The sequence below is a fragment of the Argentina silus genome, assembly GCF_951799395.1.
Source record: "Argentina silus genome assembly, chromosome: 16".
Lineage (NCBI taxonomy): Eukaryota > Metazoa > Chordata > Actinopteri > Argentiniformes > Argentinidae > Argentina > Argentina silus.
The window spans coordinates 10,099,150-10,117,262 of NC_139670.1; the positions used below are offsets into that span (position 1 = coordinate 10,099,150).

Sequence of the window (18,113 nt, forward strand, 5' to 3'; positions counted from 1 at the left end):
GTTGACTAATGACTGAATAAGGAGTGTGTATAATTGTATAATAGACTGTGTGGCTCCTGATGGCTCAGGGCAACAGAGGTAAACAGGGTCTTTAGACAAGTCTTTAGGCTAAGTGCTGCTCTCACATGATGTCACTGATTATGCAGGGGGATTTTGTTTGTGTGTGTGTGTGTGTGTTTGCATGCTTGCATGTTTGTGCGTGCGTGTGTGTGTGTGTGTGTGTGTGTGTGTGTGTGTGTCTGTGTGTGTGTGTGTGTGTGGGTGTGTGGGTGTGTGCGTGCATGCATGTGTATGTGTGCGTATGTGTGTGTGTGTCTGTATATGTGTGTGTGTGTGTTGTTTTTGTGTGTGTGTGCGTCTGTGCATGTGTATGCCGGTGTGTGTGTATGTGTGTATAAGTGTGTGTGTGTGTGTGTGTGTGTGTGTGTGTGTCTCAGAGCTGTGTGTGTGTGTGTGTGTGTGTGTGCGTGCGTGCGTGCGTGCATGCGTGTGTGTGTCGGAGGGCTGTGGCTGGGTTGGGGAGAGGATGTATTGATGGGAGGTTGTGTTGCAGGAGCAGCTGAAACCAGATCCCTGCACATGCTAGAGTAGAGAGCACTCAGAGCAGAGCATCCTGTCCTCTCTCTGTCCCCCAGCAGCTCCGTCCTCTGTGTGCTGTACCATCCCTGACCTGCTACCACAGTCAGCCCATGGGGGTGGTGGAGGTAGAAATGACTGATACCATTCCTCATTCCATTCCATTCATTACAATGAGCTCGTCCCCTGATTTCTACCGCCACCAGCCTCCACTGGTACAGTCATATGGTATGGTAGCATGCTAGGTAGCTTCATCAGGGTTACACGTGTTCTAATCATACAGGGCTGCACCAGAGAGAGTTTTGGTCTAAAATCAGGTGTGGTCAGTCAGTCGCTCCAACCTCAGCTGCCACGCTAAGCCCAGGTGTGGTCAGTCAGGTGGGTGCCAGGTGTGCTGGCAGATGTACCTGGGTCTCCAGCTGGTCCAGTGGGGCTCAGGAGTCATTGCTTCTAAATGAGTCCCATCTGCTTGGCTATCGTGTGGAGGTAGAGGTGAGCAGGGGGGGGGTTCTGGCATAATGTGTGTGCTCTGTTTATTTAGTGGCCGTGTGTGTGTGTGTGTGTGTGTGTGTGTGTGTGTGTGTGCATGTGTGTGGGTGTGTTAGTAACCGTGTATGATTGATGTAGCTTGTACATCTGTGCAGCAGCCTCCATTATTGATTGATAGCCCTGAGGCCTACACCTCATCATCTGTTGCCAGTACGATACCATATACCACATCTTCAGCACATAGTATGGTGTGAATACAAAGACCTGGTCACAGATGAGTTTTCTGTTTCTTTCTGTTCGTATGTACAGTCTGATCTCTCTGTACCTCGGCTGATAAACAGCAGAGACCACTGGCATTTGAACTGATCAGTGCTGACTCGTAAATTGAAGGAAAAAAAATGCCTGACCCCCTCTCTCTCTCTCTCTCTCTCTCTCTGTCTGCCTCTCTCTCTCTCTCTCTCTCTCTCACTCTCATCTCTCTATCATCTCTCTCTTATCCCTCTCTCATCCTTCTCTCTCTCTCTCTCTCTCACTCTCATCTCTCTCTTATCCCTCTCTTATCCCTCTCTCATCCCTCTCTCATCCCTCACTCATCCCTCTCTCATCCCTCTCTCTCTGTTTCTCTCATCTCTCTTTCTTTCTCTTGCTCCCATCTCTCTTTCTCTCTTTCTCTCTCTTTCTCAGGAGCATGATGCCCAAGGCGCTGGATGGCCAGATCGTCATGGAGAAGACTCCTCGTTACTTTGTCACCGTGGAGACACCTCCGCGGGTCTACTCCATGTCGCGGGACGTGAAGCTGATCGTGGTAGTCCGGGACCCCGTGACCCGGGCCATCTCCGACTACACACAGATCATCTCCAAGACCCCCGACATCCCCGCCTTCGAGAGCCTCGCCTTCAAGAACCGAACCACAGGTAATATTTATCATGATAATTATGGTGATTTATAGTGCATTCATGATGATTAATACTTTATATATATATAGGACATTCCTAGATGTAACTAAAGAGGATTATACCATAATACACAATGCTACAGTTGGCTGTAACCGTTTAGTTAAGGGTAGTTAAGGAAAAAATACCTCATGTGTGCGACTGGTTCTGATCTTAGGTGAGATCGACTCTCTGTGGAGCCCTCTGTGGATTGGCCTGTATGCCCAACACCTGGAGCGCTGGCTAGCCTGGTTCCCCAGGGCCCAGATCCACCTGGTCAGTGGGGAGAGACTCATCTCAGACCCGGCTGGAGAACTAGGAAAAGTCCAGGACTTCCTGGGCCTCCAGAGGATTGTGACGGACAAACACTTCTACTTCAACAAGACTAAAGGCTTCCCCTGCCTGAAGAAGCCAGAGGGCAGCAGCAAGCCCCACTGTCTGGGGAAGACTAAAGGACGGACACACGCCCCTATCGACCCGGAAGTGATTCGGAGACTGAGGGAGTTCTACAGGCCACACAACCAACGGTTCTATCAGATGGCCGGGCAGGACTTTGGATGGCAATGACCCACTGAGGAGGATACCGTTTGTGGAACAACTAGTTAGACGGGTTAGAGGGGTCACATATACTGAATATACAGTATGTAGACATGTACACTATGTGGCTTTGGATAAAAGTGTCTGCAACATGACCGTATTGTGGTGACACAGACTAGAGTGAACAGTGTGAGCTGACAGCGTCAGCTAATGCAGGGTATTAGAGACACTCATGCAGTGTTCAGCTGGTGAGGCTTATCCGTATGGTTTGAGTCAGTGTTCTCTCCTGGTCTCTCCCATGCCTCCAGCCTCATACTGAACTATAGGATCAGGCTGTGTGTGTGATGGAAACTCAGTTCAATGTGGATACATACTGTAGACCTATAGGTTGTAAGAGGCACTATTTGAGCTTTGGATGACAGTTTGATACTGTCTGGTTCAGAGGCGTCTGGTGGAGGTAGACATCGGAGGACGGGCTCATTGTAATGCATTGAACGGAATGAGGAATGGTATCAAACACACGTTCTACCTCCACCAGCCTCCCACTACAAGGGAAGCAGAATCACTATTGGAGCTTTGGGTGACAGATTGAAAGACTGCAGTTCTTGTATTGTGCACTGCACAATACAAGAACTTCCTCTTCAGTATCAGATAAATGTTCACTGACAAGATGAACAAAATGTATGCTGACAGATGTCATAAACTGACATTAGCTGTCATGAATATTTATATGACTCATGTCATCTCATGTCATCTCATGTCATCTCATGTTATTGTTATGACAGTATTATAGTACCTGCTGTTAGAATCTTCTAGAATAACATTGACTAGCTGACTATATGACTCTATAATGTATCCTTCAGGAGAGGCTGGTGGAGGTAGAAATCGGAGGACAGGCTCATTATAATGCATGGAACAGAATGAGGAATGGTATCAAACATGTTTGATACCATTCCTTATTTGATACCATTCCTTACTCCATTCCATACATTACAATGAGCCCATCCTCCGATTTCTACCTCAACCAGCCTCCACTGGTATCCTTATATGGCCCTGACAAGCTACTAGCTGTAGCTTGGCTCCTGAGTTAGACAGTGTATGCTAGGCTTTCTAGTCTGCAGTATAGGCCTGAAGTGTTCTGTCGTATGCTAGGCTTTCTAGTCTGCAATATAGGCCTGAAGTGTTCTGTAGAGAAGAGTTGCAAAGTGGTGAAAAACATAAACAAAACAGATAACTCATCATGTCTCATTTATTTTTAATTCCTGACTTTTCACGTTATTATTTTTTACATGTTAGCTATTCAGTCTCAGTGCTTATGAATTTTAAAGAGTTGTAGGCAATCAATATAGTATACATAACGAATACCATTAATCCCCCAAGTGTTCCCGAAAACAGGGGATAAATCTTTTATGTAGAAAACAGCGGAAGGATGAATGAGTAGCATGCTCAGATTTGACTGAGTGGCTTTGTATTGTTGAATAATGAATGTGGATAAGTGGATCGCTGGGGAGGCTGGTGGAGGTAGAAATCGGAGGACGGGCTCATTGTAATACATGGAATGGAATGAGGAATGTTCCGTCCTCTTGATTTCTGCCTCCACGAGCCTCCACTGGTCTATGAAGAAGAGCTCACATACAGTACAGTAGATAGCCTGCTTTGAATAGTAGGTGGCGGTGCCAGGAAGGCGCAGATTTAGAATCAGCTTACCCTCTCCCTGTCCTAACCGTAGCCTATTGGAGAGGGAAGCAAAACTGGCCTCAGGTCAACGTTTATAAACAACATCATCCTACTCCCGTTCACAGAGGACGACCAAAACTGGACCATGGAAAAACTAGACAGCTGAAATCAATATATTGGTAGACCTATCAATTTGCTGTTTTCTTCGACATAATGTCCGAAGTGTTTGGGGACCTCTATTTGCATGTATTTGCACTAGTTTGAAAGCATAAAACAACAATAAAAATATTTTGAATCAAGCATTTGTCACGGTGTGTTTTTTTACTTATTCATCTTTGTCTTACATCTTTATCTTTGTCCATAACTGAGCTTTTCTGATTGAATTCAGTATGTTGATATTGGCTCTTGAGACCTGGCAGAGTACATGCCAAATATAGATGACACCAGTATCTTCCTCAACAGGTTGGCTGGTACTATGTCTGTGCCACAGCTTAGCATAGGTCATATCACATAGAGGCTACCAGCTGTCCCTGCATCAGTAGCAGCTATGAGTCCTCGGATCTGAGTCCTTTCACTAAGGCCTAATCTGTAGAACAGTGTTTAAACTGTCAGTCTGGGGGGGGAGGGGGGTCAATGTGGCTGTAAGTGTGAGCAAGTGAATGAGTGAATGAGTGAGTGAGTGAGTGAGTGAGTGTGTGTGTAAGAGAGAGAGAAAAAGAGAGAGAGACTCAACACTTGCTCATACAATGACCTCAATAGGCAATAAGACCTCTTCTGACAAATGGCTCACCAGTGCCCTCTTCTGGACAACAGAAGAATTGAATAGTAGACCCAAACACTACGATTCCACTTGCATTATTTCATTTTTCCTTTGACTGTCTAGCCACACAGAGGCGTTAATCCAATGTCCTGTCCTGTTGGAAATTGCTAGTGGGCACAGAGCTAACATCAATGCTGAAACCTGAAACAAAGGGAGAGACAACAAAACAGACCTCATATCATTGACCAGGGGAAACATCATCCAACTGTCAAATATACCCCCTAACACAAATACAACATAACTCCAAATTAAATACTTATTGGAAGAGGGAGAGGAGAGGCCATGAGAGGTTTAATTTCTGGTTCACAGAGCAGGATGATGATGGACAGATGCAAATATATAATCCCTCCTGTTCCTGTGAAGAAGAATAACAATTGGTGGTTGGAGGTTGGCGGAGGTAGAAACTGGAGGATGGGCTCATTGTAATGCACGGGATGAAATTAGGAATGGTATCAAACACACCATGGAATGGGGAATGTGATATCATACACTTGTGTTATGATATTATTCCTCATTCCATTCTATGCATTACAGCCCGGAGCCCGTCCTCCAATTTCTACTTCCACCAGCCTCCACTGGTTCCAGTCCACTACTCAGTGCTCTGCGCCAGCTTGGTCTGGGCACCAGTCTGCCTCTGCTTCAGCCAACAGTCATGTTGTCTAACAACAGAATTGGCGAGCACAGAAACAAAATGGCAACTGACTACTGTCAGTGACCTTCTAACAGAGAAATACGTTCAAGAAAGGAACCTAAATCTCCTCTCAATTCTGACTTCTGCATTATCAGGAAATAACACAGGGTCTTAATTAAAATGTATAGTTGCAATTCTGTTATCAACAATGAATTTGTTTCAGAACATATCAATGTAAACAATTATATTTGGCAATAAACATGTTGCTTTATTTATTTTCCATAGTTTGCCTCTTGTTTTTTTATATAAAATGAATCATTGTACATCAACATAATTACTCCTAGTTTAAGTTCATCATTGCAAATAATCATCCACATAAAGTTACCAAAATAGCACTCTACACAAATCATATTACTGTAAATAGATATCTGACAAACACACAAATTGATATAACAATCCGTAACGTGGTACTTATTGGAAGGAATGAGAAATTTGCAGGAAAACATGAAATACCTTTAAAAAGTAACTTCATTCAACTGTTCAAATAAATACATTACTTAAAATTAAATAAACAAATATGTACAGAAATACTAATTATAATAAATACCAATACATTAACAAATTATCAAATGCACTTTAAGTTACATTATAGGTTTTCACTGATTAATCTATAAAATAAACATTGAACTTTCATTAAATAGTGTTCTGAAATACAATTATGTGATACTGTACAATTCATTCAGCTTCAAGTCTACAGACGCATTACTGATACAATACTATGTAGTGTACCCATAGCATTTTGCCACAGTTATTGTCAAGTAAAACTTTCTATTTGAAATCTTCCAAAGAGGAGTACTCATCAATACAGCAGGAGTGTTGGCAGTTTGCACAGATATATAGCTACATACGAATATTCCCTTGTGTCTTGTTAGGCGGAGAATACAATCGGAATACCAGTTGCCCATTGTAAGAGTATGTATTCCCTGTTATAAAGTTGTGGGTGTTCAGCATGCTGTTTGAAGTTGATCAGAGTCTCAGAGCTGGAATCAAAGGCACTCAGCATGGCCTCCTCTCTTTTTCATCCAATTTCTATTCTATCTATTTCTCATCCTCTAACTCTGATCCCTATACTCCTCTATAAATCTCTCTCAGGGGAGGCTGGTGGAGGTAGAAATCGGAGGATGGGCTCATTGTAATGCATGGAATGGAATGAGAAATGGTATCAAACACATGTTTTATTTGATACCATTCAATTAATTACAATGAGCCCATCCTCTGATTTCTACCTCTACCAGCTTCCCCTGATTCACATCTATTTGACATCCTCTACATATATCTCAAAACCATCTCTTTGTTATTCTATCCCTCTCTCTCTCATTCTGGATCGTCTTCCTCTGTCCATCTCTACGTCAGGGAAACTTGGCTTTGGGAATACCATTAAGTGGGACGCAGGGAAGGCTGGTAGAGGTTGAAATTGTAGGACGGGCTCATTGTAATGCATGGAATGGAATGAGGAATGGTATCAAACACATGTGCATTACAATGAGCCCGTCCTCCGATTTCTCCCTTCACCAGCCTCCCCTGGTCAGATGCTACTTTTTGAAGTTGTTGGATCTCCTTCAGCACGGAGGTTGATGTACTGTAAATGCTATTTGGTTGGTTGGTCAGGTGGCAGTGTGTGACAGTCATTATTTGTGTGGTTACATTGAGGTACTACAGTCAACTGGGTCTCTGTAACATCAGGCTGCTCAACAGTGGTTCCATAGTGGAATGCTATAGGAAAATATGTCTCTCATAGTGTTGTGTTCTCAGCAGAAAAGGCAAATCAGGAGTTTGTTTTCATATAATACGCTCACACACACACACACACACACACACACACACGCACCAAAACATCCATGCACACACACTCACACACACAAAACCAAAACTTCAGCAAAAATGATACATAATACTCGACAAATAAATCCAAGAACAATGTTACAAGATCCCCCCCCCCCTCCCTCCCCAGAAACATCAAAAACACTGTGATCTGAAAACCCAGATTCTACAAGTATTTCCTTGTCCCCTCACACACAGAAGGAGCACATGAGAGCCAAGCGGCAGTGGAGGGCAGATGAATACTCAAGCACACCCAGCCAAGAGGTGAAAGTCTTCTACTAGGGACCGCTGTGGGTGGACATGGAGCTCTCGTACCCCCTGGCGCGGCTCTTCCCCCTGGGGTTGGTTGGTGCGGGCGAGTGAGTGGAGAGGAGAGGAAGGTGTGAACCAGCCGGGTCCCCTCAGCAGTACTCCTCCCCCTGCGGGTCGGGCAGGTCGTTGAGGTCCAGGAACACGGAGGCGTTGGAGAGCTTGCGTCCATTACTCGACAGATCCAGAAGCTCCTCGGCCGTGCTGGGGACGGAGCTGATGTACATGTCCCACACCTGCTCGGGAGAGTCCAGTTCTAGAAGCTTCTGCTTGATCTTCAGGTTCTTCTCGATGTTCCTGCGCTTGTGCTTGAACTCCAGGATGGTCTTCGTGTAGCGGTTGATGGTGGTGACCGAGGACGCCATGCAGGCCGTGAACGAACTCCACGCCAGACTGGGGACCATGACACACAATTACCATGGGAAGCCACAATCAACACCTCTTCCAAGCAATGAATAGTATCTACAGACTGACTGTCACAAGCAATGCTGGACTCATAGGAATTACTACAATTTAGCAGTGGAGCCTGGTGGAGGTAAATTTGGAGGACTGGCTTATTGTAATGCATGGAATGGAATGAGGAATGGTATCCACATATATTCCTCATTCCATTCCAGGCATTACAATAAGCCCGTCCTCCAATTTCTACCTCCACCAGCCTCCCATGGCTTACATGTAGGACCAACTGTAGTCCCAGGTCTGAGGCTTCCAGTCCTCCGGGCCCAGGCTGACTGTCAGCTGGAAGGCTGTGGTGTACATCATGTGGGCCACCATGCCTAGAAGACCTGAGAGGAAGACATAAATACAGGTAATATAAAGTCAGAAGTAAGGACATTGGTAGTAGATCAACACTGGACACGTGTGTGTGTGTGTGTGTGTGTGTGTGTGTGTGTGTGTGTGTGTGTGTGTGTGTGTGTGTGTGTGTGTGTGTGTGTGTGTGTGTGTTCCAGTCTAGTGTACCTGTGCCACGGGGCTGGACACAAAATGATGTGAAGTTCCATTGTTCACCACAGGGTGGCAGTGGTATGTCTGTGGAGTCAGTTTCAACTAATCATAAATGGAAGCATCATACTCTTGACTCATCAAATCTACAACCACATTTACTTTGATCCACATTTGATTCAGAGGCTCAACAAAACAAGGAAGCCCTGAGGTAGGAAATGTCTTCCTGGAGGAAAAACACTTAAGAGAAACGTTTAACAAGATTAACAATCAGGGGATACATACTTCACTATGTAGCCTAATCACTAACTAACAGCACAACAAACCTGACTTAATCTCTCAAAAAATGTGTGTGTGTGTGTGTGTGTGTGTGTGTGTGTGTGTGTGTGTGTGTGTGTGCGTGCGTGTGCGCAAGCGTGTGTGTGTCACAGCTTAAAAACAAATCAATTATACAACATCACTGACACGCACGTGCGTGCCCAGACATCTTTATCGACAAACAGCCACCATCCAGACCTTGACTTCTCACAGATTTATCTGTCCCCCCGAACCGTCCTGCACGGGTGTGACAGCTTCCCCCTGGACCAGACCGGCTGACACAGGGAGAGTGATGCCTCCTCAGACTGACACCAACCATGGCCCTGGAGACCTGGGCGTGCAGGCCTTAGGACCAGCCCAGCAGGGGAGGCTGGTGGAGGACAAGCTCATTGGAATGCATGGAATGGAATGAGGAATAGTATCAAACGAGTGCGTTTGATCCCATTCCTCATTCCATTCATTCCGTGCATTAGTCCTTGAGTCCGTCCTCCCGATTTCTGCCTCCACCAGCCTCCCCTGCTGCCCAGTGCTAACACACCTGATTCTACTAATGAAGGTCTTAATGATGATCAGTTGAATCCGTGGTGTGTTAGTGCTGGGCAGCAAATGTGTGTGTGTGTGTGTGTGTGTGTGTGTGTGTGTGTGTGTGTTGTGTGTGTGTGTGCGCATGTGTGTTGTGTGTGTGTGTGTGTGTGTGTGTGTGAGTGACCACTGGGTTAGAGAAGTCTGGGTTGAGAAGACAGGAAATGGCAAGTTGTACCAGGGTAGGGGCTTAGTGGACTCTAATTTGGGGTCCTGCCACTGTTGCTCTGCTCTCTATCCCTCTTCCCCCTTTTCTTTCTGCTCTAATCTCTCTCTCTCTCTCTCTCTCTCTCTCTCTCTCTCTCTCTCTCTCTCTCTCTCTCTCTCTCTCTCTCTCTCTCTCTCTCCCAATCCTTCTCTCTCTGCTGTCGGCGTTTCCGGCTGGTTTAGTTACATGTCAGACTCTGACAGCTGAATCGAGGAATCTCCTCACACCAGACTTTCACCACCCCCCCCCCCCCCCCAAAAAAAAAAACTAGCTTCTGTGCCAATCCGATTACTCCGCTAAGCTCCCAGAAATCCCTGGACTGAAAAAGAGCAGACCAGATTCATCACAAATAACGTCTCATCTCAGATCTGTGTTTATACCCAGCATATTTGATCATATGTTAAACAATCGAGGAACCCTCCAGAGTCGTTATAAAGGGCAGTTCAAATCCCAGCTCTATGCCATGATGTCATGCCATATACTATCAAAATAATGCCTGTACAATGTTAAGAAAATATCACTAATGTTGCTGGTTTTATATTAATAGTTAGTATTGTTAACTATTGGCAACTGATTAGCAACCTGCTAATTTCTAATTGTGCATACCGGTATGCACATACTATACTAGCAACTGACTTTGGAAAGAAAGACAGCATCATGATGACGGCAAGATCCCTCTCTCTCTCTCTCTCTCTCTCTCTCTCTCTCTCTCTCTCTCTCTCTCTCTCTCTCTCTCTCTCTCTCTCTCTCTCTCTCTCTCTCTCTCTCTCTCTCTCTCTCTCTCTCTCTCTCTCTCATCCTCTTTGTCTTTCTGACCCCAATACAGATAGTGTGTCATGTGTCTTAACTTTACGGTACTTATTTAATACCTTTACTGTGTTGTGTGTATATTCAAAATATAAGCTATTCATGCTTTGTGGAAGCTGTATTATGTTTGATTTAATTCCAAAAGCATTTGGGGGATTTACAAATCAGATCTGTTCTGAGGGCATGAGATACTTCTGGCTCTGTTTGTACAGGGGGACGCAGATGTGCAGCCCACAGAACAAATACAGCATTGTAGCTGGGGCGACGTTTTCCAATCAATGCCCTTGCAGCCTTGCCTGCATTTGTAATACAAATCCTAGTGATTAATCTTGTTTTCGAAGCAGTGTTTGATCTGGTTTTAACCAGCTCAACAGGTATATTATTGTACTTCTTGAGGCTTAAACTACATGCCTTAGCAGACGGCAGCATGTTCTATGCCCTTAGCTCATATACATGTATTCACAGAACAGCGGGTTCTTTCACTGCTGAAGGTAAAACAAAGTAAATTACTCACCATGGTGTCATGTATTGATGAAAGACCTGAGGGTGTGAAAGTTATGCCATCTCCTTCTCTCTCTCTCTCTCCCTCTCCCCACCTCCTCTCTCTCTCCCTCTCTCTCTCTCTCTCCCTCTCTCTCTCTCTCCCCACCTCCTCTCTCTCTCCCTACCTCCTCTCTCTCTCTCTCTCTCTCCCTCTCCCCACCTCCTCTCTCTCTCCCTCTCTCTCTCTCTCTCCCCACCTCCTCTCTCTCTCCCTACCTCCTCTCTCTCTCTCTCTCTCTCTCTCTCTCTCCCTCTCTCTCCCCCACCCTCCCTCCCTCTCTCTCTCTTTCTACTCCCCCGTAATGCATAACTTTAATAAAGTTTGCTCTGGCCTCTAGTATACTCCTTAGGAACTCATTAACATAGAATGCTGAGGTAGCTCATAAAACACAAAAACGATTGTGCCCCATTTCAGCCATTAATGAAGACTTTTATAGGCTGGATTAGCCCCTTGAGAGGAGACTAGAGGAAACTATTCGTGAGTACAGAGTGTTTTTAAAAGCCACTGTTTCAAAATGAGTGGATGGCTTGAGGTAGTTTGGTACCCTACTCCGGTTATTATGAGTCATAAAACAAAAAGATTTGATCCGATTTTAATGTGGATTCTGTACACTTTGGCTGCAGTTATCTTCTAGACCTGGCCGTGACCCGGCCAAGGGCCACGTTATGACTCATAACAGGAGGTCAGACAGAGGCCAGAAACTACAAGCTTCCTTTAGGCTCAATCCATCTAAACTAGTTATAGTGTAACTGGCGGAGTTTGAACCAGAGACCTCTCGCATGGACATAAGTGTTATACCAAGAGGACATCTTTGTGGTATAAGGGCCATATACACTCACCAAACACTTTATTAGGAACACCTGTACACCTTCTCATGGTGGAGGTGGTGTAATGGTGTGGGGAATGTTTTCTTGGCACACTTTGGGCATCTTCTAATGGCTACTTCCAGCATGATAATGCACCATGTCACAAAGCAAAAGTTGTCGTGAACATTGAGTTCAATGTTCTTCAGTGGCCTTCCCAGTCACCGGATCTGAATCCAATAGAACACCTTTGGGATGTGGTAGAATGGGAGATTCATAGCTTGAAAGTGCACCTGAAAAATCTGCAGGAATTGCGTGATGCAATCATATCATCATGGACCAGAATCTCAAAGGAATGTTGCCAACGTCTTGTGGAATCAATATCATGAAGCATTGAGGCTGTTTTGAGAGCAAAGAGAGGCCCTACCCAGTATTAGTATAGTGTTCCTAATAAATTACTCAGTGAGTGTATATATTTATATATATGTGCTTTAACGTCACAGGCAGGGCTACCTCCTCACAAAAGCGTGCTTCCTAATCACCTCAGCTACATTAGCAACCATTCAACCGCTCTCTACTCTGAGGTTCTTTCAGATTCCCTGTCAGTGAATGCTGATGACTCATGGTTCATTCACTGCTGGTTGCAATTCTCTAGTTGTGAACCAATGTAACCAATTTCATGGGGTGGATTTGTGAGAAGGTCACTGTCTTCATTCAGGGAGAAATACAAACAGGCCAATGAGCTGAGTGCCAAACGTCCTTGAAAGCCCTGGATGGGAGACGGGCAAGAGAACGGGATGTGGATGGAATGAACCACATGCAGTTGGTCAGGAAGGGGTCGTGACCTTCACTAATCCAACACAGGGATCCTCGGGGTTGAACCCCAAGAAGAGGAGCCGTTGCAGAAGGAACAGCTCATGGGGATTCCAGAGAAACAAAACAGAATGTGGAATAAGCAGACTCACGCCCTGCCTGCAACTTCTCAGATATTCCTAAGCAGAATTCCCTTGGTTATCACACACACGCACGCATGCACACACACACACACGCACACAGAATAAATGAAAGATGTTGTCCTGTTACCTGACAGTACGGTGAATATGGCCGCGAAGGCGTTGAGCTTGAGACCGTCGATGACATTGCCAAAGTGACAGACCTCTAAAGACATGAGAAATCCCCCTGTGGCCAACAGGAGAATATACAGACACTCTGCCACGATGCACAGCCACAGCACTCCTATGGACAGAAGAAGAGGGTGTGAGAGGAGGTAGAAAGGTGGAGGAATGGTGGGAGAGAGAGAGGGAGAGAGAGAGAGAGAGAGAGACAGAGAGAGAGAGAGAGAGAGAGAAGAGAGGGATAGGCAAGAGAGGGGGAAAAGAGATAGAGAGGGAGATAGAGAGAGTGAAGGGGAAAAGAGAGAGAGAGACAGTGAGAGAGAGAGGGAGCGAGAGAAAGGGAGGGAGGGCGGTGAGTAGAGAAAGATGGACCAGGGACCATTCACCCATATCATTAACCTTCACTGTCAGAGAGAGTATCCATCTGTCTCTTTAAGGGACATCCAACGCCCCACCTGACCTACCCTCATCTCGGATGGGCTATTAAGGTAGCTGCTCCACCATCACAACAAGGCTTGAGATACAGTATGGGTTGACAACAACCACATGTATTCACAAGTGTAATTATGTTGGTTATTCCAACGGTAGTTGGTTTCGTATAAGGCATACTGTGTGTCATGTAAAGGACGGCTAAAAAAAACATAGAATTTTCTAAACGCCTATTCCCAAAAAGTACCCAATGAATAATGGATTCTATTTATATCCTGCAGCAAAAGAGAAGTGGTTCTTTTTATACGTGTTCTTTTTCGTTATAACCAAAATCTTAAATAGGACTTTAGAGATTAATCAAAATGTGTTCATTTAAATGTCATGGTAGGATTAAAGAGATTATGTGAAAGATGAAGGTAGAGTAGTCTGCATTTTGTATTATTTCAATCTTTCTCTGACTGATAGTGTCTCTTTGACCCTTAGTAAAACTCCAATTTCCTCCCCAATGTTGTCAACATTCTTCATCCAAATTACACAGAGAAATACATGGATGAATCTATGGATTAAATCATATCATAACCAACCAACCATAATCCCTTTTGACACTACTGGGTAGGTACAGATAGTGACAGCGGAATTTCCCGTGGCTCACAATTGGATATTAATCACATCAAGTGACAATAGAGTTATATAATCAACTCTGGATGTCCGCTCTCTCAATGTCACAAAAGATCTCATTTCATTCCAGGCGTGCGTGTCTACACCCATTTTGTCAAGCGGTCATTAAACAGCGTGGAGCATGAATCAGATGTAGAGGGGATGGGTGGACATGGAGAAGGTCGACCCAGATGAGGGAGGGACACTCCTCTATTGATCTTCTCTACTCGGATGATACTCAATACGGAACACAAAGCTGCATGATTTTAATGACTACAGACATAGGGATTGAGTGTGACACATGACATACGTTTTGCTCAAGGGGGTCCAGAAGGTTTTTTAGAATCCTCTGTGGAAAGGGCTCAACATGGAACCCAAAATGGTTCTACGTGGAACTCAAAAGGGTTCTACCTGGAACCCAAAAGTATTATCAAAGGGTTCCCCTACAGCGACAATATTGAAGAACCCTTTTTGGTTGTAACTCGACCTTTCTTTTCTGAGAGTGTACCTTTAGAGTACAGTGCATCAATTCCCAGACCACGGCCCTTCGTGAAGTCATATAACCAGTTAAACAGTGAATTATACACTAAGCCGTGTCAGTACGCCATACACTGACTGAAGGTCTAAGGCCAGCGTGCCATATATGGCATTCACTGATTTCTACTTCCACCAGCCTCCACTGCATTACAAGTTACCCTTGTCATACATTTACCTCATACGGCCACATACATAATACATATAGATATATTATGTATCTGGCTGTTGAAGATAAGCTGTATGATGTATAGGGGGAACATGCAATGCAGTGGAGGCAGAAATCGGAGGTCAGGCTCTTTGTAATGCATGGAATGGAACGAGGAAAGGCATCAAACATACTTAATTAAATTCCATGCATTCTAATGGATTTCTACCTCCACCAGCCTCCACTATGTGCTGTGTATGGGTTGTTATATGTGGAGTATGTAATGTACTGTGTTATTCTGTATACAGCAGTACTGGGTGTCTAAGATTATGTTCACCTTGAGACCTTAATGTCCTCTCTTTTGATAAGTTGGTACTTTTCAATTTCAAACACATCAGATTGATCGCAGTGTGGATAACTTCAATCACAGGTGAGTCCAGTCACATCGTTCCATGTTTATTAACTGACTGGGTTCAATTTGCACCTTGGGGGAGTTTTATTTGCAATAGCCTATCTGATGTGATGACTTGAATACTGAAATAATTAAACATCCATTTCCAGCTATGGAAGTGGATCCACATCCACTTTGTAGACAGATTTGGTGGCGCCAGCCATATGATTTAAATGTGTGAGCATGTCTGGTGGATGTCCTGAAGAAATCGCACCTCGACTGTCATCAATTCCTTTGCTAATGTAATGCATATAGTATAGGCCAACTGACCTCTCACACCTATGTTTTATGGTTTGGAGGATATTTGAGGAAGATAGAGACCATTCATTATTTGAGTTTCTCGGGGTAGCCTATGGGCACCAGTCTCCTGTGTTGTCTTTGACACACACAGCGTTAGACCTATGGTTAAACTTGCATTTGTTTACTACAGTTTGTTTATTTTATATGTTCCTTTTGAAACTGTTAAATTGTTTAATTTGTTGATACTCTATTTTCATTCTTCCTATGTGCATTAATGTGATTTTGTGCGCAAGATAAAAGTTCTGTTAGAACAGCACGACATTATCGTGACCAGGTTATCCCATTAATGTCTAATGTTCACATGCATCAACACGTTAACAACACAAACTCCTCGCGATTCATTGTAACTTGGGAGCATGGTCATAGCATATTGGCTCCTCTTAATGGAATCTAAGATCTGATATGATCGAGTGTCTGTCACACAGGGATGAGCAAATCATTATGAATCATTATTAAGCATAACATATATTTTGGAGTCAGATATAACTCAATGTTAACTTGTTTTAGTTGGTCATGTGACCACTTGTGTATTGTCCGCTTTATCATGTCCATAACTATCTGAAGTTGTACTGGGGAATAAATGTATGTCTTTATTCTGAACCCCTCCAGTCCTTTCTCTATCCTTCAGTGTTTTATCCCAATTCTTCAACTTCTATAGCTTTAAATTCCATTGCCTTAGCCACAAAGGATAATAGCTGCAAGAAAAGAGGGGAAAACATATTTATGACAGTGTGATAACATGTGGTATGTTACTGTACCTACCTCTTTCATTTGAAGGGGCGACATTCAAGAAACTTCTGCAGTTTTCGCCTGAAATACAATGAACACAATCAGACATGCAGCATTCATTATATTTACAAGGAGGCGCTTATCTTGGTTCCTGATATAGATGCTGATATGCTGCTTTAGGTTAATTTTTTCCCCTTATTTTCCAACAATTTCCGGCGTGACATGTGGTGGTGACACATATTGACACACAACATATTGCACTTCCTAGCCTACACGCAAATGCAATGTGTGGGTTATTTTTGGATGAATGCCGTGATGTTTACATTACTATTTCATTCAATCTTCCTGGGATTTCTCCGTTGTCTGTATGTCTGCTAACCATTTACCCTCGCCTCACGGTTAAATCCCTATATCATTAAATCCGGTCTGCAACAGTTAGTTTAAAAAAAGCTGTTGAAATTCATTCAAACCGTGCTCGCTTCCTCATTCTATGTATAGCCTACTTTCACACATCAGTGGTCAGCATGCTCGTCTCCTTGGCTGATCTTAATGAGCTCCACAGTATAATAGGGTTGTGACAAACAATATTGTGCCTAATGAAAAATAATCAAAAGTTCAGGTGCGAATCATTTAGAATGATTGATTTAGACTACGAGTACAAAACGAATAATTAATTGAAATCTGCTGGTTAAAAAAGCATTATTGTTTGATAAGAATGCATTTAAACAAGCAAACAAATCACCTTGATATGGCTATAACAACTATTGTTCCATATGACATATTAAGTGCATTATTATCATTATTGATAATAATAACAATTATTATTAGAATTATAAGTATTATTATTATTGTTTCCAGCCTGAGGCAATGTACGCATTGTGCGTTTCGGCGGATCTTGGCGCGCGCAAAAAGTTACGCCGTAGACAAGTGATGTTTTTTCATTTTTTTATCTTACCGGTCATGTTTACGTTCTGTTCGCAGGAGAACCAGATTCCGGTGTGGAACTTTCTCATCAGGTACTTGTCTTCCCCAGTTTCCCAAATGTACTGGACCAGTCGAGTATCGTTAATGTTGGAGCTGTTGAATCTGATGCAGAACGCCTGTCTGCTCGCCGTTATCGGCCCGGTACAGAACGGTTTGACCACTTTCCGTGTGCCCTCGCACCAATAACTGGTCGTGAGCGCAGATACGGCTAGAACCAGGGCGAGGAAGTTCAAGGTAAGTGCCAGCGAGGCTCTCCGCCGCCGGTCTATCCCCATAACAGCGGCTGGGAATGGAGAAACGCTAATCCTGACGTTTTACACAGTAGCCTACCTGGCGACTTCTCCTCAAATCCTCATAATCCGGCTTTCCATTAATATATCCGTGGGTAATTACAGCGGCGCGTCTAGCTCCCGTCGCGCTGTCCTCAGAAATGCTCTTTTGTGCAGCTGATACTGTCATTTTGTACCCCCTCCTATTTCCCTCCCCCTTTCACCCCTCTCTCTCCCTCTCCCTCTTCCCCCCTCTCTCTGTCCTCTTCTCCCCCTCCCCGAATGGCTGTAGGGTTCCCACCCCAGCCTGATGCTCTGATCTGTTGAGGGAATTGGCACTTGAGATAAGATAGACCTTAATTGAGTCGAGGTTACAATGGTGTACTCCTCCTCTTCCATGAATGTCAGACAATAGAATATTGCTGTAGGGTCCATCTGATT

The 18,113-nt window shown here is 44.2% G+C and overlaps 2 protein-coding genes across 2 annotated transcripts in view; one reads left to right on the forward strand and one right to left on the reverse strand.

Annotated features, from left to right (window-relative positions):
• hs3st3l (heparan sulfate (glucosamine) 3-O-sulfotransferase 3-like) overlaps positions 1 to 2,564 on the forward strand; it is a gene marked incomplete at both ends in the record, with an annotated part of 8,628 nt that extends 6,064 nt beyond the window's left edge. Inside the window, 2 exons of the mRNA XM_083688057.1 lie at positions 1,750 to 1,979; positions 2,176 to 2,564. Of these exons, the coding sequence (XP_083544183.1) occupies positions 1,750 to 1,979; positions 2,176 to 2,564 (619 nt within the window). The remainder of the gene's footprint in view (positions 1 to 1,749; positions 1,980 to 2,175) is intronic.
• A 5,380-nt stretch (positions 2,565 to 7,944) lies between these two features.
• On the reverse strand, positions 7,945 to 17,678 carry gsg1l2b (gsg1-like 2b; the record flags this gene model as incomplete). Its single annotated transcript, XM_083687524.1, has 5 exons — positions 7,945 to 8,245; positions 8,526 to 8,637; positions 13,140 to 13,292; positions 16,453 to 16,500; positions 17,375 to 17,678. The coding sequence occupies 5 exons, from the start codon at positions 17,676 to 17,678 to the stop codon at positions 7,945 to 7,947; spliced, it is 918 nt and encodes a 305-aa protein (XP_083543650.1).
• Between the last annotated feature and the right edge of the window lie 435 nt (positions 17,679 to 18,113).